Below are 23,184 nucleotides of genomic sequence, written 5' to 3'. Positions count from 1 at the left end.
TACTATGAATGTAGGAAGGGAAACGAACGTCTATGACGCCCATCGCAATCAACATAGTGTTGGGAAACATAGTCCTTTGTGAAGCCAGCAAGCCGACGTGAGATCATGACAAGATCGGGACCTGGAAGCCAAAGAACCGGCAAACGACATGATGTCTAGAGTAGTTCTCAAAGCATTCAGGAGTTTGGTCGTTAATTTATGGGATGTAACAGTTCCTATATCATCCGCACTGTCAATCCCCACTTGGGAGTCCAGCCAGGTTACCAGGAAGCGTGTTGATCTGGGACAGCACGAGCGCGTCATGAGAAACTGAAGATTCCTGACGAGACTCTAAAGGCGCCGTCCTGTGAAAACATTGTACCGAGAAAATCTGGGTAAGGGCAGATTTCGAGTTTTATGTTCGCTAGCGTGTCAAGTCTTGGCGACGCGCTAACTTGCAGCGACGTCCGGGCGCGACTTCTGTTTTGTGATGGGCTTAGGGCTGTCAACCACGAACATCGCAAGCTCCCAACACGATATTGGCGCGTGGCTTAGTCAAGTGTTTCTGAGATCGCCTTGTCTTGTTCCTTCTGTCGTTTCCAAGTTTCACCCATTCCTTTCATCATGGCTTCACGATCACTATCGCGCCAGTCGCAGCCGACTGCAGCTCAGGTAAGTCATCAGGAGCTCCGACTGCCTCCCATCATACTTTCAATCTCCTTACAATAGGCGTTCACACTCTCTGTAGTCTCATAACAACAACGCGTTTTCCTTCGGAACGTCACGAGTCACGAACGGCACCAAGGCCAACGACCCGCTACAACCGCTGCGTGCAATGGCCGAACGTGTAGGGAAAGAGGTGGAGAAGTTCGCGGAGCGAGTGGACCACTGGCATGTCCACGGCAACGAATCGAAGAAAGCCAAATATCAGACCACGGTCAAGCTCGTCGGGAAGTTCCAAGACGTTGCAGAATCACATGTGAAGGAGCTGAAGCGGACAACGGAAGCAGAGAACAACGGAAGCCTCAGCAAGACTGTCCGTCGGAAAATACAGAGTATGGCAGATGCGTCAGACAATGCAGGACAGAGTGTCTTCGGCCAGTCGTCCCAATCCGTCATTCCATCTATCGAGTCCAGCGCCGTCCCCGATTCCGCGAGCGTCCGAGAGCTACGAGAATGGCAGGCAGAGCTTGCAACATGGAAGCTGCTGAAGTTGGTCATCGAGCATTACAACCCTGAACCTGGCACTGATGTGGCGGCGGAGAAGCAAACGCGATTGGAACAGGTCGGCGGAAATGCACGATACTGCAAGAACAGCGAGATCTGGGATCGTTTTCTGTTGGAGGATGACCAGGCCAAGGAGAAAGCGCTCGTCCTTCGTTGGCTAGAACAAACGGCCCGCGACAGCGACAGCGATGTGAAGGCCATCATTACAGGGCTGGAAGAGCACTCTGGAAAGGGCGCGCACACCTGGACAAGCGGCTGGTTGGAGACCAAGACAAAGATCAAGCAGGCGAAGCGCATGGACGACACAGACCAACCGCTGAAGCCGATAAACTCGAACCTCAAGACCTCTGACAGGACCGCGAACCTCGTTACCCAACTAGACCCAGATGCTCCTTCACGGCAAAAGCGCGCACTCGAGAGGAGCGACGAGTATTATGAGCGCTCTCTCTGGATGGTTGCATACGAAATGATGCGACGCGGACTACCCTGGAAGACCATCGTCGACTGGTGCTACGAGAGGAACGAGTCGTGGCGCGGCGTCAGTATTGGAGCAGCGTACGAAGGTCACCCAGAAGGTGGACCAAATGTCGCAGGCCCGACCGTCGGATACCTGTTCCGCCGAATGAGCTTCTACGCTGCAAGGGGAGCTCGGATACCATATGAAGGTGCTGTATATGGTCTGCTGAGTGGAGATTTGAAGCAAGTACAAGCAGTCTGCAAGTCTTGGGATGATCATCTTCATGCCCACTACAACGCACTCCTGCTCTCCCGATTCGACTCATATCTTCAGAAGAATTATCCGAGCAGAGTGACAGAATCCTTGACTCAGAAGTTTCTCTTCCAAGATGCAGTCGCCAATATCGGAGACTGGGAGAACTCACCTGAGAAGGTGATTGAAATTCTGAAGCAACAGAAGAGTACAGCATCCCAAGCGGTCTCTCCAATCAAGCTTATTCAGAGCGCACTTATCGCCAGAGACACTGATGATTTGATGCTGAAGGTCGGTGTGGCTCTTGCGGACATGTTCGACAAGGACGACCGACCACACAGTCTCATCATACATCCAGACTCGTTAGAAGAAGACCGAAGCCCGATACCTGCTGGAGACCATCGCACATTCCGCGCAGAACAACACTATCAGACTCTCGCGAAAGATCCACATGCTTTCCGCATCTTGGTTCACGTCTTCATTGTCCTTCGCAACGGACTACACACGCTTTTCGAGGATACACATCAAGACAAACTATTCTTGGCTATGGACAACGTCATCACAGCCTACATCGAGTTCCTACGTCTTACCAAACGATTCGATACCATACCGCTCTATGCAGCACAGCTCATCCCCGAACGAGCCGCCTACAGTCTCGCGCGTGTCCTCCCCGACATCAAAAATAGCTCTGAGCAACGTCACTCTGTTGCACTCATGGAATCATATCGAATCGACGTCGTTCAAGTTATATCACAGAGCTTTACGTTTGCTTCTAGGGATAGCGGGTTTACACACTTTACCAAAGAGGGTTATGGCGTTATCACAAATCCTATCAAGCGGTTCAACATCCTGGAGAAAATTACTCTTCCGACTGAGCAGCTGCTATGGCCGGGTGTTCGTGTCAAGCGGACATTTGGTGGTGCTGAGATAAGCCCACAAGACGAAATAGTCATAGATGCGGTGCAATGGTACAACTACGTAGGGAAGGACTACGAAAACACGTTTGGACACCTAAAGAGCGCGCTAACCATCTTCTTGCGTAAGTTGCTTGCGATATAGACATTCGGAAACTTGCTGACATGGTTTATAGTCAATGGTCGACTTGCCGCTGCCGAGAAGGTCATTAGCGATCTCAGCGTCGAGTCTCTGTCCTTGTCTCGAACAGAAGCTCTGCTCGGCTATCCCTTCGATTTCACCACGGCAGGTGCGGAAGAACAAGACGAGCAGCAGCTCCACGAACATCGCGACAATCTCTCGACTTCTGCACGAGCAGCCGCTATGCCTTTGGCACAATTGCCTGACGCCGATCAACACCGGGAGATTGTAGATAACCTACGTAAGAGCAGCACGGCATACTACACGCTCCAGCAGATTGTTCGCCTGTTGGTTCTCTTCCGTGAATGGCGTGAAGAGGAACAAACACTTATTCAGTCAGTCACTCTTCTTTTCTATCACTCTACGCACACCAACTAACGATGCCTCCAGAATTCGTGCAGAACGCAAGAAAGAAGGCGCATCTGCCAAACACAAGCCTGACACTCAACGCACGAAGGCGCTTCTAGACTCAATATCCAATGTCTTCGATACTCTCATTCCTGCCATCTCCCAAGCCTCGGCTGCAGACCCAGACTACCTTACACACAAAACCTGGGACCTGATGAAGGCGTATATCCCAGACATGATACTCGCATACCTCTCTGTTTTACAAGCGGCCTCCTGGTTTTTGAACAAGGATCCTGCAATCAAGGCTATGGAGGTCGCTGTTGTAGTAGCAGACAAAGGCAATGAGTGGGTCCAAAGGTGTTTACTTGAAACGGGGCGGATGAGCGAAGTGCTGGAGTGTTTGGCGGCAGTGTCAAAGTGTATGTTGAAGTTGACCGAGGGCGGGAAGGAGAAGGGTAACAAGAAGAGGGGTGGAAAGGGTGAGACGCTTAGGCTGTGGGATTTGGGTGCAAGATAGATGTGGGAATATGAGTTGTAAGATATCAGTCGCAATGGGAGGCCATGCAGCATGCGCGCGCTTTTGATTTTAGAACAGGACAGAGAGCATAGTAAGCAAGCAATCACGTCGTCAAACTACTTAGCATCCTGCATCAGAATGACGGTGATGTAACCCGCTCGTTTATCGAGCAACAGAGTCACCAGATAGGCAAGAAAAGCTGCATACTGACTTGAGCTCTACCCTTGGAGCTAAATAAATTTAATCCTTTCGTTAGTTACACATCTGCGCAACGATATATACAAAATTCCATGACGAAGAAGTGAAAAAGTGAGAACAATGCCGAAAGCCAGCCCTAAGAACGATGCTTGAATCCATCGTGACCCTCCCAAAACGCCATTTGGTGTAGGTCATCAAGGTGTCGTGTCTATCCAAAATGCAATGCATGTATGCGGTTTTCGCTCAAAACCATTCGCTGAAAAAACTAGAATGAAGTAGAAGAGAAAGGAAAAGAAAGCCTGTAGAAGGACCCGGCGAACGATGCTATGCAAAAAGACGCCAACGCTGATGATGCGCGTAGTGAGAAGTCAGGTATTGTTTGTGAATGTGGTGTGTGAGTGATGGTGATGGCGGTGGTAGGTAGGTAGGTAGGTAGGTAGGTAGGTAGGGATGATCTGATCAAAAGTCGACACTCCATCTAAACCTTGGATCCTTTTCTGGTGGTCCAAAGTTCCGGTCAAAAGGTACTCTTACGATACCTTCTTCTTCTTCATCCCAGTCGCTTGAGATGCTGAAACCGCTGTTGGATAGCTCTCGTCGCGCCCTTGCGGCCATGTCCTCTTCTGAAGGTGGTAATCGAATCTTGGCTTCTACCAGGGGTGCGGAGACGAAGTGTGAATCGAGTAGAGCGCGTGGGGACACGAGGTCTTGAAGGCAGTTAAGGGAGGATATATCGGATGAATTGAGAGGTTCGCGGTGTTTGGTGTAGTGGGGGATGGAGTCGGGGGTCGACGTGGTTGTGAAGCGGTGGTGCGCTGGACTGGGCTTCTCAGGCATGCGCAGAGCGTTCTCATCGCTACCGTTGGGAACTAATGCTGTGACTGGCGTATCGTTCCTACCTGAATTGCTGGACAAGACTGTGGAGAGGGCAGGACGGCTCTGGCGGACGCGAATTACTTTAACGTCCGGAATGGCTGCGGTGCGAGGTGCGGAGTTGCCTCGGATGATGGTATCACTGGATTCACCGGACGAATGCTGAGTGCTCACGGTATCGGTTCGCGCCATAGCCAGGTCACGAGCCATGGCTGTGTCTCTTCTCTTTCTCCGACGAGCACTGCTGGTGGCAGAGGGCGGTCGAGCTTGTGGCGTCCTGCACCGTGATGGGTTGAAATACGAACCATTTGGTGATGCTGATCGAGCCTCAGGCGTCTCGCCTCGCTCCAACTTGTGCATCAATTGCCTTGTGCTGACCTGGCGACCCAAGCTCAATTCTACGCGGCTACTTGCGCCACTGCCACTCCGACTCCTGTTGGACGCTCGTTCTTTGCCAGCCATGACACTAGCTTTGGGTGGTGGTTGGAGCATCCATCGGTTATCAATGGGGTCGGGAGATGGAAGACTGACGACGGGAGGGTGCAGATCATTGACTGGTGGTGCGCGCGCGGTATAGTAGCTTCCAGATGTTGAAGTAACAGGCCTCCGTATTTGATAACCCGCACCTCCGACGGAAGAGCCAGTCATGGTTTGTTCGAGATTGATTAAAGGCTCGTCGTGGCCCCATAGGTCCTCGTCTTCCCTCTGGTATCGCTTGTGGTTCCACGTCTCGTCGTCGTCGTCGAGAGTATCGTCACTGAGGCGGGTATTGCCGGCGTGGTCGACGTCGATGCTGCTCCCACCATTGCTCAAAGCCGAGCTCTGTGTTCCCCGTGTCGGCATACCCCTCGTGCTGCCTGTAGTTGCCGTGTTGGTCCTCCGCGCTCTTCGTGGTGGTGGCCCTGGGCCCATGGCGATTTCCTCTTGCCAGTATATGTTGGTACCAGTCGGCTCGGGATGATGGTATGCGTCGGGCTGCTCCAGCTCCAGCTTCTCCCTCACTTTGCGCGCGGCCTTTGCTGCTTTCCTCCTCTTTCTGCCGTCTGAGTAGCCGGTGCAGGGTGCGCACGAGGCATAGTGGAAGACGGCACTCTGGACTCCTCTCATGAACCAGGCCATGTCTTTGGATGATATATATTAGCCAACCTGTAGCGTGCGGGTGGGTGAGGCCAGCAAGGGATAGGACGCGCGTTGTGATGTAGGTCGGGTTAGAAGACGGTCGCAGGCGCGGGAGCACTCAGTCGTCGAGGCAGTATGGAGAGTCATTGCCGCTCTCCGTCGTGGAGGCTTCCAAAAGGTGAAGGGAAAGGGTCAACCGCAGTGGAGCGCCGACGTTTCGTCGTTGGTTTGGGCGAGCGCGGTCCACGGATCCGGTTTCCGGCCGGGGTGGACTAGGAGTGACGATAAAGACGTCTGGGCAAGTTGGCGGCCGGATGAGGGTTCTGGGATCACGTCTCTTAACACGCGCGCTCTGCCATGGACGCACACAATTGACCTGGGCCTTTGATCAATGGTGAAGATGACGAACAGTAATCACAAGCTCGACGAGACTGGTCCGCGATCGTCGTCCAGCACTCCCAGTTCCGACCTAGCGGAAACTGTCCCGATCGAGCGCGAAACGTTGACTTTGCTTCTAGCGCACCGTGGGAGCACATCAGTCTCCATTAATAGCCTAACTGTACACCTGATGAAACACATGTCCTCTTCGCCCTGACTACACTACTCACACAGGCAGTAGGCGGCCACTCTGACCCTTTGCACCTTCCGTCCGAGGCCAACCTGCAGCATGCAGGTATGCAGCCGCGGCATTACTCCCCCGGGTCGGTGTTATCTGCAAAGCCCTGCCAACACATGCATAAACTAGCGGGGTTGAGGCTGCCATGTTTCTTGGCGAGGCTGCCGGCCTGGGGAAGCTATTGGCTTTCTCCCGAGGCCACCAACACACCTCTACGTGCAAACAAGCATCGCATGTCCGTGTCAAGCTTACAGCACCGAGCAACGTCTTGTTTATGCAAAGAAAAAGCAGATGGTATATTGCTCTAAAAATGGCATCTCGACCACACAACGCCATGTCATGTCATCATAAACCAGTCCAAAATATCGAAAAAAAAGCGAAGAGAATTTGGCCATCAAGACGGCCGTGATGCAGCCATGTATCATCAAATGCTGAACCCGCGCCCATGTCAGCCATATTACTCGTGTCTAGAAGTTTTGGGGGACTGTCCCGCTGTGGTATTAATTACGCTGAGCAGACTGTACGACTTGGTCAACATCGAGATCCCGCCTGACACACACCAGTGTGATTGAAACACAGTAGAGCAGTCCTAATGACCACTCACTCTCTGATTTGCGCCTTCAAACCAGCATTCTCTCTCTTCAATCGTGCGTTTTCTTTTCGCAGGCGCGCAAGCTCCTCTTCGCTCGTCTTCAATCGTCGCTCTACTTCTTCGCTAGCCCTTCCTTTGCGAGCGCTGCTTGTCACCTTCTCCAGTTCTTCGTTGAAGCGCGCGTATAATGCTTCGTTCTCGGCATTGACGTCACGGTATAACTGGTCTAGGTGCTTGCATCGTGCTTCCGAAACTTGTAGTGACGAAGTAACATCGTTTGATATTCCTGATGTGCGTGCAGATAGAGTGTCCAACGTGGCTTTGAGCTTCTCCAGTGTGGCAATGCGATGTTCAGCTGACCTTGAAGGCGTGCCTCCTGTTATTAATGACGGAGCCGAGCTCTGAGTCGTCAGGCGTGGGGTGCTTCTAGCACTCAGCTCCTGGCCGATGGCACTCAGCTCGTTCTGCAGAGCTTGCGAAGCTGTGTCTATATCGCGTTGCTGAGTTTGCAGTCGCTCGCGCAGCTTTTGCGGCGATTGCATTCTCAATTTCTTGGGAGAGTTTCCTGTCAAGGGAGTGCTCGGTTTGGTTGGAGACCGTGGCGTCGAAGGTGGTAGCTTGACAGCGTTACCAGACCCGTTACGCTCGTGCAAACCAGCACTGGTAGTCGGCCTTAGGTTTGGGATACTCGAATTGTTTGGAAGGTTCAGAGGATTAGGTATTCCAGAGATAGTCTCGCTTCGCTTTTTCGTAGGACTGTTCGACTTGATTGTTACTTCATCCATGACATCCGGCTTCATGGTAACCGATTTGCCCCTTACGTGGGCTGGACGCTCTGTCCCGACAGCAGGTACGTTCTCTTTCTTATCCGGTCTGTCTACCCGCAATGGTGAACCGAGTCGCGTAGGCGTCGGTATCGATGATGTGTGCTTGTGGAGCGCCATCGTAGCGGCCGCAGGAGCCAAGGGGGAGTCACTGATTTGCCGATTCTCATGGCGTAATGAAGGATCAGCTTTGCGAGGAGTCTGTGGGGACCACGCGGGCACATCGTCAGCATCCTGCAGTGTCTTGAGATCACTCAAAGAAGAACGGCGCTTCTTGCGGGGAGGCCCAACAGTGGGAGGTACCTCTCCAATAGTCCCAAGATTGCCCACGAATCCTCGGCCGTTAGTGTTTGAGCTTGGATTCGGATTTGAGTTCGCGTTCTCAAACGTGAATGCGCCAAGAACAGTTGGACGATCGCGAGAAGACGGACGCTTCGGCGACAAGCGAGCAGCAGCGTCTATTGAGTTAGAACGAGCAAGGTGCCCAGGACCAGACCTTCCCATGCTGGGTGGTTGGAGGTCTGTTCCGTGGCTGTTCTTGCTAAGAGAGCGCCAGAGCGAGCCTACCTTGGACTCCTTCTCCGACTTGCTGTTCTCTCGCTCCAAAGTGCCAAATCCAAAACGCCTCCTCAATGACGTGTTGGAGTTGAGCGAGCCCGCGGCTGCATATCGACTCTTGGAGTCCATGGAGCCCCAGTTTGGGGTATTGAAACCAGGTGTCTCAGCCGGGAATAGTGCATCGATATCCTGGACCAGGCGATCCATGAGAGATATGAAATCGTTTGCATTGCCTGCAGGCACTAGCATCTCGGCAAATGCTGCAGTGAGGATACCTCGATCTCCATCGTTGCTAGTACCATCCAGCAGCTCCGCCAAGAGATTGATGACTGCCCGGAATGCCCGTTGATTGGGAGGTTGGAATTGATCGAAGGTGTATTTGAAAAACTCCTCGAACTCATCAGGTGGCATGCTGTCTGATCGCATCTGTAAAGAGACCAACGTGGCATGCGACAGCACAGGGCCCATTCTCTCTTTCCAAGCAACGCTCAGGAACTTCTCAAACACTGCGAACAAGACATCCACCGAGGATTGCCCTGCAAGTTCAAGGTTAGTTGGGTTTTCCAGGAGTGTGTTATACAGCTCATTGACAACAAGTTCATCTGCGACAGCTCTAGCGCGGACGGAACGTCCAACAATGTTGCCTTTGCGTGCGTGCAATGCTAGAGTCAGGTTGGCCAAGGTATCCTCGAGCTTCGCGAAGGGATCAGTCGGCGCGGCACCGTTGAAAGTAATGCTCTTCGTAGTGCTGGACGAAGTAGGGCGTGACATGTCCCCGTCATGACTGTACGTACGGGTTGAGCCAAGTTGAACAGGAGGCGCCATACGTGGTATCTCTCCCATAGTATGAGCATTTCGCTGAAGTCTGCGGGAACCTCCTCCTTCACGATTTATGCTGCCACTGAAGTTACCCACGCTACCGCCAAAGAAACTAGACAGCATCTTTACTGGAGAGTGTGGCCGGCTCTTGCTACCTGTTTGTTGTTCTGCCTCATACATCTCCAAGGCAAGTGACTTGAGTATTTGCTTGTTCCGCAAGAGATACGCCTCGGCTAGCACATGATTCTTAACACTGTTGCGCATTTGGAAGTAGTTGGCAAGTCGCTTCGTGAGGACAGGTCGAAACTCTTGGTCGGTAAGTTTGTCGCGTGCCGTGTAGCCGTTGGCACCGTTTGACTCTAGCAGGTAGAGTCCGTCTCCGAGCATGGTAATTGTGACGGTAAGCTCGACACCATTGTCTCCCACTGAAATGGGCTTGGTGAACTTTGACCCTTCGACTAGAATCTGTACTCTCGCAGGTTCTCTTCGACCTTCAACATACTGACCACCAGTCTCCTCAGCCACAGATGAAAAGAAGCTCAGATCGCCTGGCAAGTTTCGGACGTCCCATTTGCCGCCATCCCGCTCCGCTTCCGAAAACCTGCCTTCAACGCGAGCTTTGGTAAGTTCTTCGGTGACCTTGTGCCCTTTACCCTCATAGGCGCCTTGCAGGTAGAACATGCGAATGCCAAGCTTTTGACGTTCTCGACTTCTTGGACGTCCGGGTTGATTGGCGAGTGGCACAGAGGATATTAGTTGTAGGATATTTCCCTCCGAGTGCTCACTGACGAAGATATCGCTGAGACCCAGATATTGGTGGAAAGAGAGTTCCGTAGTACCATCATAGGATTCGGCGAACTTGGGGTTATCTAACTCAGCGAGCAAGCCACGTGCATTGATCGAGCTGTCCTCCGACTTCTGAAGAAGCACTAAGAAATCTGTAAAGATTATCATGATACCGGAAACCGTAGCAGGTCCAGACAGTTCACCATGGTATGGCGGAGACAGCTCCACACAATCAATGACTGAGATGAGCCGCCCTTTAGGATTGAATCCGGATGGCCATGAACTGACCATCTTGCGCAAGCGATCAAACACCCTGATTTGCGCTGCTGTAGGACCCTCTCTTGTGCATATATCCGAGATCATGTCCCTCGCCTTCAAGAACAACCTGATTGCAGGATGTCTAACTGGAAGTTGTTTGATGATGTTGTCAATGTACAGATTGTATCGCGGTAGGCGTTGAACCGGCTCGATAAGCATGGATGTAAGTCGTTGCTCGCCCGTCTCGTAGACCCTTTTTGAGAAGCTGGAGGCTGGTTCTTTTGTGAAGTGCTTTAGCAGCTGTGAGAAGTCACCATGAGCAGCCATGTAGTCGGTGTAACAGTCGGCGAACTGTGGTAGCCACTCAAGAAGAGCTCTGGCAACAGCTGCAGCTCCAGTGACATCTGGTGCGTCCTTCTGTCCACGCAACGGTGCGATATAGACGTCATCTGTTGCTGTCTCGATATCCTCGATCGCCCCGTTCTCGGACTCCTCTAAGATGATACGTATAGCATCCAGGAATTTGGAGTTGACTTCGAGTATCTTGTCAAGACTAGGAGGGAACAAGCCTCGTAGCGCCTGTTCGGTGGGGCTAGAACTCGAGCCTGACCTTTGCTTCGCCTTCTCTCGGAATTCGACCGCTACAGTGTGGACCAGCTCGTCCAGCTTGCTCACATAATTTTCCTCCGTATCCAAAAGCTCACACATCTCTCGCCGAAGAGTCTCTTTTTGTTTCCTTGAGAAGGACTGTGACCGGTTGAGGGCGGTTGGTTTCGAGGGCGCGCGGCGGAGTCTGGATGTGGGGAGGAAGGCGGCATCTCCAAATAGCTTGACGACGGGTGCGTACTGTCCGTACCGCTGTTTAACCAGATCTTCTTCAAGGTCTTCAAATTGGCCCGACTCGCGTGTTTCCAGCTTCTGGATGCTTCCCTGTGGTAGGACTACATCCAAATCTATCCAGGACAGCGTCTGCTCGCCCAAAGCATGGCGCACATCTACTATGACATCTGCGACATTCTCAACCTTGATCATCCTGGCAGCGACGATGGCGGCGTGCGCCTCGGAGAACAGCCTGGGGGCCATGGGCAGGTTGTCTGAGGAGTTGTATCGCTTCTCCCAAGCGCTCTTGATCTCCGAGGGCAACTCGAGGAAGTACTTGTACAGGCTGAAGGCGAGACCGCGACAAATCTCGTCGCCCTGTTCCTCGCGCGGCAGACATGTGACGGCATTGTAGTAGGTAGCCGTCGGCGAAATAATCAGGCGGGCGAAGCTCTGGAGGCCGGCTGGTGTGAAGACGTGGGTCTGGATGCGCGAATGTGTCGCCTGTGTGGAGGTGGCCGTCGGTCCGTAGAAGATGAGCACGGGGGAATCAGAGAGCAGCTCGTCTGTCGTGTAGAAGAGCGACAGATCCTCTGCGGAGAGGGCGGCGGGCTCGGGGTTGATTACAACCATGGTGCCAATTGCGCGGAAACGAGTGACGGATTTGGCAGCTAGTAATCAGACGGGTGAAGAGGACAATTAGTACAGTGGTTGCATGGCGCAGCCGCACAAGCAGAAGCAGAAGGCGAGGGCGGTGTTGTTGTCGTGTTGTCGTGTTGTCGTCGGCGTCGTGCTAGGAAGCCATTGGGGTAGAGAAGGGACAGTGGAGGCGCGTTCCGGGTCTAAACAACAACAAATCCCATGGATCTTGTTGAAGCCCGAACCAAGAAAGCGGTCATGCGGCTGCGACCAAGCGCGGGTGGGAAGCTGCAGCGCGAATAACCAAGGTGCCACTGTCTGCCACAGGTGCGACAAGCAGAAGCATGGGGTTCCCAGCAAGCGGCCGCAATGACAAGTATTTTTGGCCTGCAAATGCTGCCCTTGCAGCTTATCGTCCGAGCCGTCTGCCTGCTAGTTGCACATCGCCGCACCCCGCAGTGTCCACAAACAAAAAAACATCGTCGTCATAGCAGCTGCCGTCATGAGATGAGGTACTGTCGGCTTTCAAGAGTGTCAGCAGTTTGATTTCGGAGTGGTGCGGTCAACCAAGACATGGCCACGCAGCAAGATGAAGGCGGTGTGCCCTTCTCCATAGCACACCAACAGCAGCATTTCCGCCTGCTCGAGCTGCCCCCAGAAATTGTTGAGCTGATAGACGCGCCCAATCCCCCGCTGTAGGTGCGCCGACCTGTCGTTCCCATGCGGATACCCTTCTTACTGCAGACGCCAGGCTTTCTATCAAATCTCAAGCCCAGTCCGCCGCTCCTGGCACGTCCAACGCGAAGCCTGCATATGCAGTACTTTGTACGCCGAACAAATCTTTCCAGCTGCGCCAGGTCCAGACGTCCAACTCGCTCTTCCTGACCCAGCCTGCCCTCGAAGCCCCTGGCAACGAGATACCCACCCCTGCCACACGCGCCATTGCCCTGTGTACCACGACACTCGAGGCCTACACATCGACTGCGTCTGCTGCTGCCCTTCTGAGGGAGACGCTGCCGATATACGACATTGTTGCCGGAGACGTCGATGCGACCAGCAACAGCAGGAGCAAGACCAGCATATACAACGATCTGCCCGTGTCGAATGGAGAATGTCAGGCAGCATGGAATGAGCTGATGGCATTCGAGGCGGATGGTGGATCTTACCAACCTTCGCCCAACGCCCTCTCACAAGTGTGGAGATCCATCAACGCTGCTGCGCTGGCGGAAGGCATCAAGCTGGACGCGCAGTTCCTGACCAACGACATTACCAAGGCTGCGGCTGAAGAGGGACATCCGCCAGGCCTCGTAGAGGCTGTGTTAGCACATCTATCCACAGAAGATTCCAACAACAACGGGCCATGGTCATGTCTGGACAGAGCAAAGACGGTCGTCTTTACGGGCAGGACGTTGCTAGAAGCCAAGCACGGTAGCGACTTCCTCATCGCTGACTTTACTGACACGTGGGAGGACCGCCTGCCTGAAGTATGGCGCAAGGACGCACAACTTAGTGCCATCGAGGGCGTCTACGACTTCCCCTCCGATACGACTATAAGGGCAAAGAGCAAAGCCTCCACAACATCTATTGCGGACAATTCGGTAGCAGCCATGAAGCCATCGGCACGGAAATGGCACGAGAAGTTTGCCAAAACGCGGAATAAGTGAAGCATGACTGCATGTCGTGGTTGGTAATGGCGCGTGCACGTGACCGCGTGCAACGCGTTTGACCGGCATCGGAAAGTCCAACTGCCGGCCGCTGGCTGCTTGCTAAGGCAAAATTCGTCAGCCGCGACTGGCTAATCGCTTTCCAAGGTTGCGCTACATGCAAAACATAGATACCCCAAATAATATCATCTTATCCTCTTCAAGCGCAGTTCTAGATTTTCTTTCTCAGCGTATGAAGCGTGTTCAATTCTTGGCATCCGTTATCAGGCTTCCAGCTCGATCAGCTCTGGCACGGTTTGGAAGGCATCACTTCACGACCAGCCCTAAACTGCATCAATCGATTCCTCCCGCAAACATGGCAACTATCTCAGGAGATGATGGCCCTACTGCGCCAGCCCCTCCTGTAGTCAACGATTCAAACTCTATACCTGCGACCAAGGAAGAGAAGGCTCTACCCAAACTCACGCCATCCGAGTTTCGTCAGTACAACAGGATGGCCGAACATATGAACTATTTCCACGATAACTTCCGTGCGACCTGGAAAGTTCTCTATGGGGCTTGTGAGGCACAGAAGAGGCCCAAGAACATGTCTATCCGCCAGTTCATTAGCACAGGCCAGCAATTTTGCCGTAAGCACCAGACTGCAAAGCTCTAGAGTAAAGTCATCTAACAGTCTGCATGATAGATCACCTCACGGTGCATCATACGATAGAAGAACAACACATCTTCCCTGTACTAGCCAAAAAGATGCCCGCTTTCAAAAAGGAACTCGAGCTTCTTACACAGCACAAGCAGATCCACAAGGGTCTCGATAAGCTGGAAAAGTATCTAGGAGATTGTGAGAGCGGGGAGAGGGAGTTGCGATTGGGTGAGTTGAAGGAGATCCTGGATTCATTTGGGGATGTATTGTGGCAACATCTGGACGACGAGGTTAAGCAGCTGGAAGCGGAGAATATGAGAAAATACTGGAGTTTAGAGGAGATGAGGAGGATTCCTATGTAAGGGGTTTTTGCTTGAATTGTGGACGAAGAAGGGAAGCAGGCATAAAAACGTCGAAGCAATAATGACTTTACGCTATGGAATGCCTGCAATTTTCCGATCGACTATGATGGCTTCAACGTTGACGGGCCACCAACACCTATCCAAAGATCTTTCTTCCCTTGACCAGGCATTCAGTCCTCAAGACAAAACACCAAACGATGCAAACTGCTAAAGCTAACGCACTAGCGCGACCCTACCCCCTCTTCAAACAAGTGACAGCAGACCAAGCGTTCCCTGAGGCACATTCATGTTCGTTTCGCGCTATTGATTTGTTTTGAAATCTTATTTTCAGGTACGGTCCCCGGGTTGCTGGGAGGGGAGCCGTGGCACTAAATTAGTTGCAGATCCTAGATCAGCTCACGGCACGAAATGTGGTTGTTGATGTAGAGGCGAGCCGGAGATCTAGACCGATGAGGTCCTGGTATGTATGTCTAGCCTAATGAGGAAAAGAAATGCTTGGTATATCGTTGGTAATGCCGCTGCTATCGTACACGTACAGAGAAAAAAGAAGAAAGACGCAAAGTCTATGTAGACGACCATCGTCTCCATACCAGAAAGAGATGGGGTATGTTGAACACAAGGAAAGAGCTTTGCTGCCCAGCAGTAGAATTATACCTTTTCATCCCAAAAACGCCTTCGCTGTAAACACCTCATCACACAACCCCATATACGTATTTATGGGCTCATTTGGGAAGCTGCAAACCGATCATACTCCTCTTCTTCAGGCTGAGAAAACGTCTGGGACTGCGGAATTCCCACTCGATTCTCGGCGTCCATCCGCCCTCGCTAACAACATCTGGTATGCTGGGCGCACCGCTATCGCTCCGTTGGTGGTATGCTGGTTGAGGTGGTTCCAGGTCGTCTCCTGTAGTACGACTAAAAACGCTCTTCGTCGGACTCCTGCTGATGCTAAAAGCCGACTCAGTAGGACTAGGGAGTTGCTGCCATGGTCCACCCAATCTCCTAATTATCCTTCCCTCTTCGCTTTCGCGCCATCGCTGCTTCTGTTCTGCCGTTGCAAAGGTGGCCAGTGTACTGGTGGATTTGCTGATGAAAGAAGACAGGCGTTGAGAGATGACGGAGCTACGTGCTGACCTGTCTGTCGCTTTTGGTGGTACAAGAGAGCTACGGGCTGAACTCCTGCGTACCTCCATGTCTGGCGGCGCGAGCGAGCTACGTGAAGAGTTTCCAAGGTCAATCTCTATGATCCTGGGTGCAGCGAGCTCTTCAACCTTCTCGTCATTGATTTCTTTCTCTTCTTCCTCGCTGATAGTCTTCAGGGATCTCTTATCGTCTTGTACACTATCCGAGGATGTAGGTCTCGAATCTTGCATTTCCACGTCGTGCATCTGTGGTCTAGCATAGCTACCTGGCCCCTTTGCGCCATCAGGAACGTGCCAGCGGAGATCTATGCGAAGTATGGCATACATGAGCACAGTCTGGATTTCGACGAGAAAGTTGAAGATGTAGAATGGTGCCTTGCCGAGATATCCTGGTAGAGGTTGCGACCGTGGAACTGGTGCTTGGAAGGTAACGCCACAGCGAAACCATGCGCCAATGGAGAGGAGCGTTGTGCTAATCAGTAGAACTATGACTTTTGTACGGAGACGGCCGATACCGAAGCGGTCAAGTGGTGAGTAGGGAATGAGCAGTGTGAGCATCGTAATCGGTAAAGGCAGTATCGCGACGATTGCAAGAAATGTTGCGCCGTATTGCTGGAAGCTGCGGTCGGTAGCTCGAGTGTTTGGATTGAGGGTATAGAAGCTCTGGACGGTGGCCGTAATGACAGCGACAAGTGTTAGACCAATCAATACGTAAAGGACCTTGAATGCGATTCCAAAAGCAGGATGCCAGCCCACTGATGGATGCGTCGATCTCACTAGACGTATTGCGAAAACAATATTGATGACGAATAGGATGAGAACACCTGCGGAGACGAAGATTTGTGCAGCGATGGCAAGTCGAACGTTCGTTGGGTTCGAAACTGATGCGAGTCGTAGTATCGATGTGAGTATGCGCTCCATGCAAAAGCCTTCCAAAGAGTCAGTCTCCAATCCCTCCTAACTTACAACAAGACCTACCGAAGATGAAGATGTTTGCCAGAAATTTATGTCCTCGTGCTCTATTTTTCTGGAATATTTTCATGTGTACCCCCGCTCCAATCATGAAGAAGAACATGAAAATTGTTTGAGCTGGAATGTCGATGCGCTTGATCGGAGGACCGCCTGATGGCCATACCATGGGAGGATATGGAGGTCCTTGTGCTGCCTTTGCCATGTGAGCGACTTGTTTTCATCTATGTCCTGACCTCATACGGCCAGTTCATGTAGTAGTGTGGACTCACCATGGAAGGAGGCATGCCGCCCTGCGATGCCATGTTACTGATGAGCGATGATTAATTCGCCTTATTGAACCGAATGTGCTCCTCAGACAGATAGCAGGACAATGGACCTGGGCAAGAAGACTAGTCAATAGTCAAGATACCAGGACGTCGAAGCGGTACAGAAACCTTCGCGCAGCGAGGCACAAAGCTCACCATATATATCACACCGCACCATAGCAGCCACCACCCCACTCATGTCAACACGCCAGCAAAACATTTGTACTGTGTTTTGCCCATGCGTTCAAACAGTAGTGTGGTGTTTGATGTTAGTGTCTGAATCGCGAGGCTGGAACACCGATCGCTGCGCTATTTTGGGGTTGCCGCTAGAACTATATCAGGCATCCAGCATTTCCTCACCACGACAGCCCTGCCTATGTTGTATTATTTTCGAGTAATCCCAAACTGCGATCTGCATTATTCCGTCAATTTGTACTTTAGATATTATGTATGGTGTTAGATCCACACTCTGAGAAAGTCACCGGCTAGCTTCCATGATCAAGCACAATGCTCTTGCACAATCACATGCCAATGGAGGGTTGGATGTATCCACCTTGGGAAGTTAGAAATACTAGGTTATGATCGTTGATGTGTTCTATTATTATTATTTTGAGTGTTCATAAGAATTATCGACGTACGTTGACGATGTCGGCCCAGCGCTTGGGGCGCGGGTCTGTAGTAGTGCTATAGGTGACGTTGCGGATCAACCATGAAGATGTTTCAGGCTGGACAGCGAACTAATCGATGGCCTTTGGCTGCTCGCATTCCTGTCTTGTCTATTCTGAGTCAGTTCTCCGATTGCATTTTGCTGCCTCTACATACCAAAGATAGTCAGACTGGACTTCTCGTCCTTGTGGCTCGTCACGAGACTGAAGCTACTGGTCATTGATCTCGATCTCACTTTAGGCTTTCGAATGTTGAACTGCAGGACGCAAAAAGCTGGCGCCGCCATCAAAAGTAAGGCTTATATTAGCAGAGGCATAGCCAGTCTTGTCAGCATCATCAGTATCACAGTTCTCTTGATATATAGCGTAGCTTCCATCGTTCCAGCCCCCGAATGCGCACTGATTCTGCATCAACTCGAACTCGCCAGGTCAGAGAGCTGACATAGCATCACAATATCGCTCGGTTCGGGATTCGCTCGACTACTACATCAGGCTCCAGAGCGCTCCGTGTCCTCGTCAAAACCAATCGTCCAACCCCTGGATTGGGCTGAATATCTCCAGACTTGGACGGAGGATGCGGAGCATCGCGGTTTGTTGTCCTTTCCACCTTCAAAACACTAGAGATAGCCACGGGATAGTCTGGGGATACAGACAAGGGCCTAGCTTCTAGAGCTAACTCGCGCATGATGCTAGGCTTGTTTCGCTTGGTCGGAATTGCTCTTCCTCGGCGGCTTGATCTTTTTGTGGAACTGAGCCGGAGTTCAGAACCGACAAACCCGTCATGAGCATTTCGGTAGCCTGAATCATATCGTGGTTTGCCATTGGATTGTGGTGAGGAACCCTTAAAGAGCTTTGCGGGACTTTTTGAGATCATGGCATTTGGTGAGCGGACGATGTTCGACAAGTGAACTATACGAGGTGATGGTCGGCGTTCAGTGACGATCAAGCTGCGAGAAGTCTGTGCAATTGTCAGCAGTTTTAGCGTTAAGATAAAGCTGAATTACTTCATCACTCAATCTACCTGCGGAACGCATTTGACTCTCTTCGATAGGATCGATTACAGCGATGGGGGTAGTAAAGTTGACAGCGGCATCCTGAGGTCAAGTAGCGTTAGCTAGTCACAACATTGTTCTAGTGGCATCCGCGAAGCATCCCTACAACCGGCGTGGGCAGTCCATCAAGTGTTGTGGTCCGCAACAAGGCGAGCTCATTCACTGGTAGACGCCTTTTCGGATTGCTCGATAGCCCTTTGTTGTTTCTTGTTGTTTCTTCCGCAACGGTAGTTGGGATAGAATCTTCCGAGGTTTTCTCTCCTTCTTTGTTGACATTGTTTTCCAATGGTTCATCGTCTGTCGCAGCCTCTTCGGCCACATCGGACATGATGGCCGTTGTCTCCATCGATGCTTTGGAGGTCAACACTAGCGGTCCATTATACGCTTCTAGGGCTGGTACGTCACAATTGACTCGAGGGGACAGCGGAGCAAGAGACCTGGCCGGTCCGGCAATTATCTGAGTAGATCGCCTGAAGCGTGACGGGCGGGTGGGCATTTCCCCATGTTCCATACACTGAAGAAAGACGCTCAGTCGCAAACGATTGCCAACAAAGTTAGCGTCATGGGCCATGGTAGATAGGATGGTCGTTCACGTATGAGCCAGTGAGAGTACAGGAGGGTGCAGCCGAAGACGCATGATGTTCATACGAACATCAAAAGTCTGTCGTGTGAGCAAGCGAGATCAAAAGCAAAGGGAAAGGGTGATGGCTGCCAAGAAAGCTATGACCATTGCGGGTACATCCGCGTCCCCACCGCGGACGCGTCGCGAATCTTTGCAGAGGCCCTATGACACAGGACTCTCTCAATTGCAAGCTACCCAGAGGATATTCGACCATGTCAATGCCGTCCACGCCAAGATGGCCTGCAGATGAGACCGGTGTGCCTGAGATAGTCGGTGACGAGTGCTTCGGAGACTTGGCGGACAAGCTGTGCCAGTCAGTTCATGCATGTGAATGCGCCATTCAGCAACCTGACCCGAGTTCAGATTTTTTGAGCATACTATCAAGACGCCGCATACTTTCGAAGACTTGCGTAGATCGCAAGAGGGGAAGGCCCTTCAGCCTCTCATCCTATATTTGTCTACCCAAGTCGATCACCCTGCCCTCGTGTCAGCTCTCCTGTACGTCGAAGCAACCCATACCAGATCAATGGAACGCCAACGAGTGATAAGAGCTGACTAGCCTCAAGCGCCCTCAAAGGGCATTTCTCAGCCTTGGAGGAAGCCAGCGACGAACCTGGTGTAAATGAGGCGCGAGGCTATGCATGCGAATTCGTCGCCTGGCAGTTCTTGACGAATCTGAAAGAGGCAGATATTATCGAGTCTTTACTAGTAGAACTCCCGCCTGCAACAGCCCCGAACACTCCAGATGCATCGAGCCACCATCATACGTACGAAGACGGACGCGATGTCCCACATGCGGACGAGCGGTCGCCTCTGCTGCCAGTATCCAATGGCGATTATTTTGGGCACAGCGACTCTTCCAGATCTCGCTTCGGCTCATTGATGTCGCGATGCGAGAACCTAAGTGCGCTGGAACTTGCGACTGTATCCGGTGCGAAAAAGTTCCTATCACAAAGACCAGTCCAGAAGATCATCAACGGCTTGTGGAAGGGCGACATCGTGTTTTGGGAGACCCTCAATCTACACTCGGAGAAGAAACCGAAGAAATATAATCGGAAACAGGCCGATCCATTCTCACGTCTACGCGTCCCACTATATCTGAAAATATTCGAGACACTGTTCTTTGCGGCATTCTTAGGACTATACTACGCAGTGCTGGTGCAGCGCAACAACACCAGGGTCACCATCCCTGAGATACTGCTTTACGTATGGATTGCCAGCTTCGCATACGACGAATTTGCCGACTGGCTTGATGCGGGGCAGACTTCCTTCTACGCCTCGGACTTCTGGTGGACTTGGGACATCAGCATCGTTGTCGTCGGCTTAGTGTTCTGCATTATGAGGATCGTTGGATTGACTACGTCTAACGCTGCAACCATCGATCTCGCATACGACGTACTCGGACTAGAGGCTCTTTTCCTTGTGCCGCGCATCTTTGCTCTCTTGAGTCTCAATCGTTACTTTGGAACCCTCATCCCATGCCTCAAGGAGATGACCAAGGATTTCGTCAAGTTTTTGTCCCTTGTAGTAATCTTGTATCTAGGTAAGCCATTCGATAGTGAAGCAGTCTTGTTCAATGCTTACCAAAAACAGGTTTCTTGACTACTTTCGTACTGCTAGCTCGTGATAGCAGATTCAACCCCAAGCAAATGGCAAGTTGTTCCATCGAGGTTACCAATGTGCAATTTATTGACTCGTACATTGTAGAGTTGGATCCTGATTAAGGTCTTCTTCGGGTAAGCGAACCGACGTTGCTGCTGCTTCCTGACCAGCTAATGCTCCTCCAGTTCTAGTTACCTAGGATTCGGTGAGTCAAATCCCAGACAACGACCAAGAAGGCATTCACCGCCTCATGACTAGTGACTGACAACAGCCGTCTGCAGATGTCGCCGAAGAGATGTACGTACTTCGCCGAACAGTAGTGTTGATGGTTCGCTAACCCTGCATAGCTCGCCGTTCTTCGGTCCTCCCGTTATGGTGAGACAACTATTTGGAATGCATTACTTTACAGTCTGCTGATATACACGCTAGCTGATCTTCGTGACTCTGACGAACATACTTCTCATCACATCCTTGATATCGCTTCTGAGTAACTCGTTGAGTAAGGTACTTGGATTTCTCATTTCTCATTACTCCGCATTCCCAAAGTTGCATGCATGTTTATGCATGCCAAGTATAGCAGCACAACGGCCAACACTGCGCCATCTCTATCCGCACTCTCCCCAGAGTGCACTCACATCGGGAAGCGCATTTGGTTTCTTCCGGTTGGTGTTTCGGGTGTGTGATACAGCCACACCTTTGCAAACCCACAACCATGACCGCTGCTTCCTACCCTGTCGCCCGTGAACAACAGGCTATACCATATCTTCTCTTGCTATATTGCGTTCAAGAGGATCGATATTGACTAGGAAAAGGTTTTGGATCATGCGCGAGACGAGTATCTCTTCATGTACGTTGATACAATCGCAATGCGCCGCTCGACAAGCACTAACGGTATAGCTACTCCGTATATGTGCTCGAAGCATCAAGTTCAAACAGATTGACGTACTTTCTGCCTCCACTGGTAAGTGTGTGATTCAGTGCTATTATCGGGAGGTTAAAGCGGGCATTAAGCGCCGGGTCGTGCAATGGCCAATCGACACAGCCTCTGCGACCATCGTGGAAAATGCGCTTAGAACCAATCAGTCAAAGCTTCCTGGTCTGTTCGTAGGGACAGTATCGTCGGCGGATGCTCTGCCGTTGTCACTTCACTGGCAAGCCTTGTTCTGCCGCTCAGGCTTTCTCGACTCAAGGACGCAGTGAACCCCTGCAAACCCACGATGCATTGGAACTTGTGACTGTGCCCGCCATTTGCAAGGCTGACCGGCTTCCAGAACCTCATCCCGCTAGTCATTCGACCTTTGCGGCTCGTTTTGCCCTCGGAGCGGCTTAGGAGCGTTCGGATCGTCTTACTGAAGGCTACGCATTTACCTCTCGTCTCTGCAATCTGGGCTTTTGAGCAACTTACCGACACCCGGAATCGCCGTGTAAAAGTGACGTCCTTCAGTGGACCGCAAACACCTACGCTGCCTAGAAGGGCTCTCCGGCTGCCTGTCAATTCGCCACGCCTACTGATGGCAGATGCACCAAATATGCTTGGAAGGAGGCCCCACAAGCATCAGGCTCCAGCAGGGTTTACAGAAACAGATGCTCAGTTGAAGACACTAGTCCTCAAGCTTTCGGCGCAAGTTGAAGAACTTACTGCGATGGTGTCACAGGCCCAACAGCAACGCGAAGCGAGCACATCGGTCGCTTGATGGCCGGCGCTTGCAGCCGCGGGAATATAGGTACATTCGGCTAGGTACGAGCACCGTGAATCCGGTTAAAAATCAAGATGATGATATCTGTCCGTCTCAAAAGCTACTCAAACAAGCGTGTATGGAAATGAGATGTTGGTGTCTCACAGTAACAACGGCATCGGGGCCACACCTCATTGAATGATCAACGGCAGATGCAGGAAAGACATCCTTCACCAGACTGGGCAGTTTCATGGGGATGCACATCGAGCAAGGGTACGGCCTCCCTCTCCTCTTGCGCCTCAAGCTCCGGTCGGAGCAAGGATGCTGTGTTCGGCCCGCTAAGGTCTAGCTACCCGACCGTCTGGTTCACTTACCCACTCACCCTAGTCGAGCCAGCATCCTCCGCCCCTGCCACTCTTTCATAGCCCCATGAAGCTAACAGGCGCCTGCCGCGTAGGCGGCTCGAGCTCCCTGTTCATGCTGCCCGGTCTAACATAATTTCAGAA

At 51.9% G+C, this 23,184-nt stretch overlaps 8 protein-coding genes across 8 annotated transcripts; 4 read left to right on the top strand and 4 right to left on the bottom strand.

Moving 5' to 3' along the window:
• The first annotated feature begins 474 nt into the window (after window positions 1–474).
• On the top strand, window positions 475–4,092 carry CC77DRAFT_1020734 (hypothetical protein). Its single transcript, XM_018525123.1, has 4 exons — window positions 475–651; window positions 728–2,954; window positions 3,006–3,345; window positions 3,401–4,092. The coding sequence occupies exons 1-4, from the start codon at window positions 604–606 to the stop codon at window positions 3,873–3,875; spliced, it is 3,090 nt and encodes a 1,029-aa protein (XP_018385623.1). The 5' UTR covers window positions 475–603; the 3' UTR covers window positions 3,876–4,092.
• Window positions 4,093–4,417: 325 nt separating this feature from the next.
• CC77DRAFT_105481 (hypothetical protein) lies at window positions 4,418–6,403 on the bottom strand. Its single transcript, XM_018527818.1, has one exon. The coding sequence runs from the start codon at window positions 6,063–6,065 to the stop codon at window positions 4,533–4,535; it is 1,533 nt and encodes a 510-aa protein (XP_018385622.1). The 5' UTR covers window positions 6,066–6,403; the 3' UTR covers window positions 4,418–4,532.
• A 778-nt stretch (window positions 6,404–7,181) lies between these two features.
• Window positions 7,182–11,970, bottom strand: CC77DRAFT_936781 (hypothetical protein; the record flags this gene model as incomplete). Its single annotated transcript, XM_018534515.1, has 2 exons — window positions 7,182–7,230; window positions 7,286–11,970. 2 exons carry the CDS (start codon window positions 11,968–11,970, stop codon window positions 7,182–7,184), a joined length of 4,734 nt encoding a protein of 1,577 aa, XP_018385621.1.
• Window positions 11,971–12,549: 579 nt separating this feature from the next.
• Window positions 12,550–13,640, top strand: CC77DRAFT_936550 (hypothetical protein; the record flags this gene model as incomplete). Its single annotated transcript, XM_018534499.1, has 2 exons — window positions 12,550–12,671; window positions 12,728–13,640. 2 exons carry the CDS (start codon window positions 12,550–12,552, stop codon window positions 13,638–13,640), a joined length of 1,035 nt encoding a protein of 344 aa, XP_018385620.1.
• A 355-nt stretch (window positions 13,641–13,995) lies between these two features.
• On the top strand, window positions 13,996–14,642 carry CC77DRAFT_936754 (hypothetical protein; the record flags this gene model as incomplete). The annotated part of the gene is made up of 2 exons (XM_018534512.1): window positions 13,996–14,269; window positions 14,326–14,642. 2 exons carry the CDS (start codon window positions 13,996–13,998, stop codon window positions 14,640–14,642), a joined length of 591 nt encoding a protein of 196 aa, XP_018385619.1.
• A 497-nt stretch (window positions 14,643–15,139) lies between these two features.
• Window positions 15,140–17,333, bottom strand: CC77DRAFT_1050419 (hypothetical protein). Its single transcript, XM_018527623.1, has 3 exons — window positions 17,026–17,333; window positions 16,763–16,949; window positions 15,140–16,713 (listed from the first exon to the last, which is right to left on the bottom strand). Exons 1-3 carry the CDS (start codon window positions 17,056–17,058, stop codon window positions 15,365–15,367), a joined length of 1,569 nt encoding a protein of 522 aa, XP_018385618.1. The 5' UTR covers window positions 17,059–17,333; the 3' UTR covers window positions 15,140–15,364.
• An 841-nt stretch (window positions 17,334–18,174) lies between these two features.
• On the bottom strand, window positions 18,175–19,106 carry CC77DRAFT_1009087 (hypothetical protein; the record flags this gene model as incomplete). Its single annotated transcript, XM_018523572.1, has 3 exons — window positions 18,175–18,684; window positions 18,731–18,820; window positions 18,885–19,106. The coding sequence occupies 3 exons, from the start codon at window positions 19,104–19,106 to the stop codon at window positions 18,175–18,177; spliced, it is 822 nt and encodes a 273-aa protein (XP_018385617.1).
• Window positions 19,107–19,457: 351 nt separating this feature from the next.
• CC77DRAFT_105181 (hypothetical protein) lies at window positions 19,458–22,793 on the top strand. Its single transcript, XM_018527682.1, has 12 exons — window positions 19,458–19,713; window positions 19,764–19,898; window positions 19,967–20,943; window positions 20,994–21,052; window positions 21,108–21,136; window positions 21,188–21,207; window positions 21,284–21,299; window positions 21,350–21,377; window positions 21,432–21,506; window positions 21,815–21,849; window positions 21,900–21,963; window positions 22,274–22,793. Exons 1-12 carry the CDS (start codon window positions 19,565–19,567, stop codon window positions 22,694–22,696), a joined length of 2,010 nt encoding a protein of 669 aa, XP_018385616.1. The 5' UTR covers window positions 19,458–19,564; the 3' UTR covers window positions 22,697–22,793.
• Window positions 22,794–23,184: the final 391 nt, after the last annotated feature.

Source organism: Alternaria alternata (assembly GCF_001642055.1).
Source record: "Alternaria alternata strain SRC1lrK2f unplaced genomic scaffold CC77scaffold_11, whole genome shotgun sequence".
Classification (NCBI taxonomy): Eukaryota; Fungi; Ascomycota; class Dothideomycetes; order Pleosporales; family Pleosporaceae; genus Alternaria; species Alternaria alternata.
Note: the sequence above shows the minus strand (reverse complement) of the source record. Positions and strands in the feature narration are given on the sequence as shown.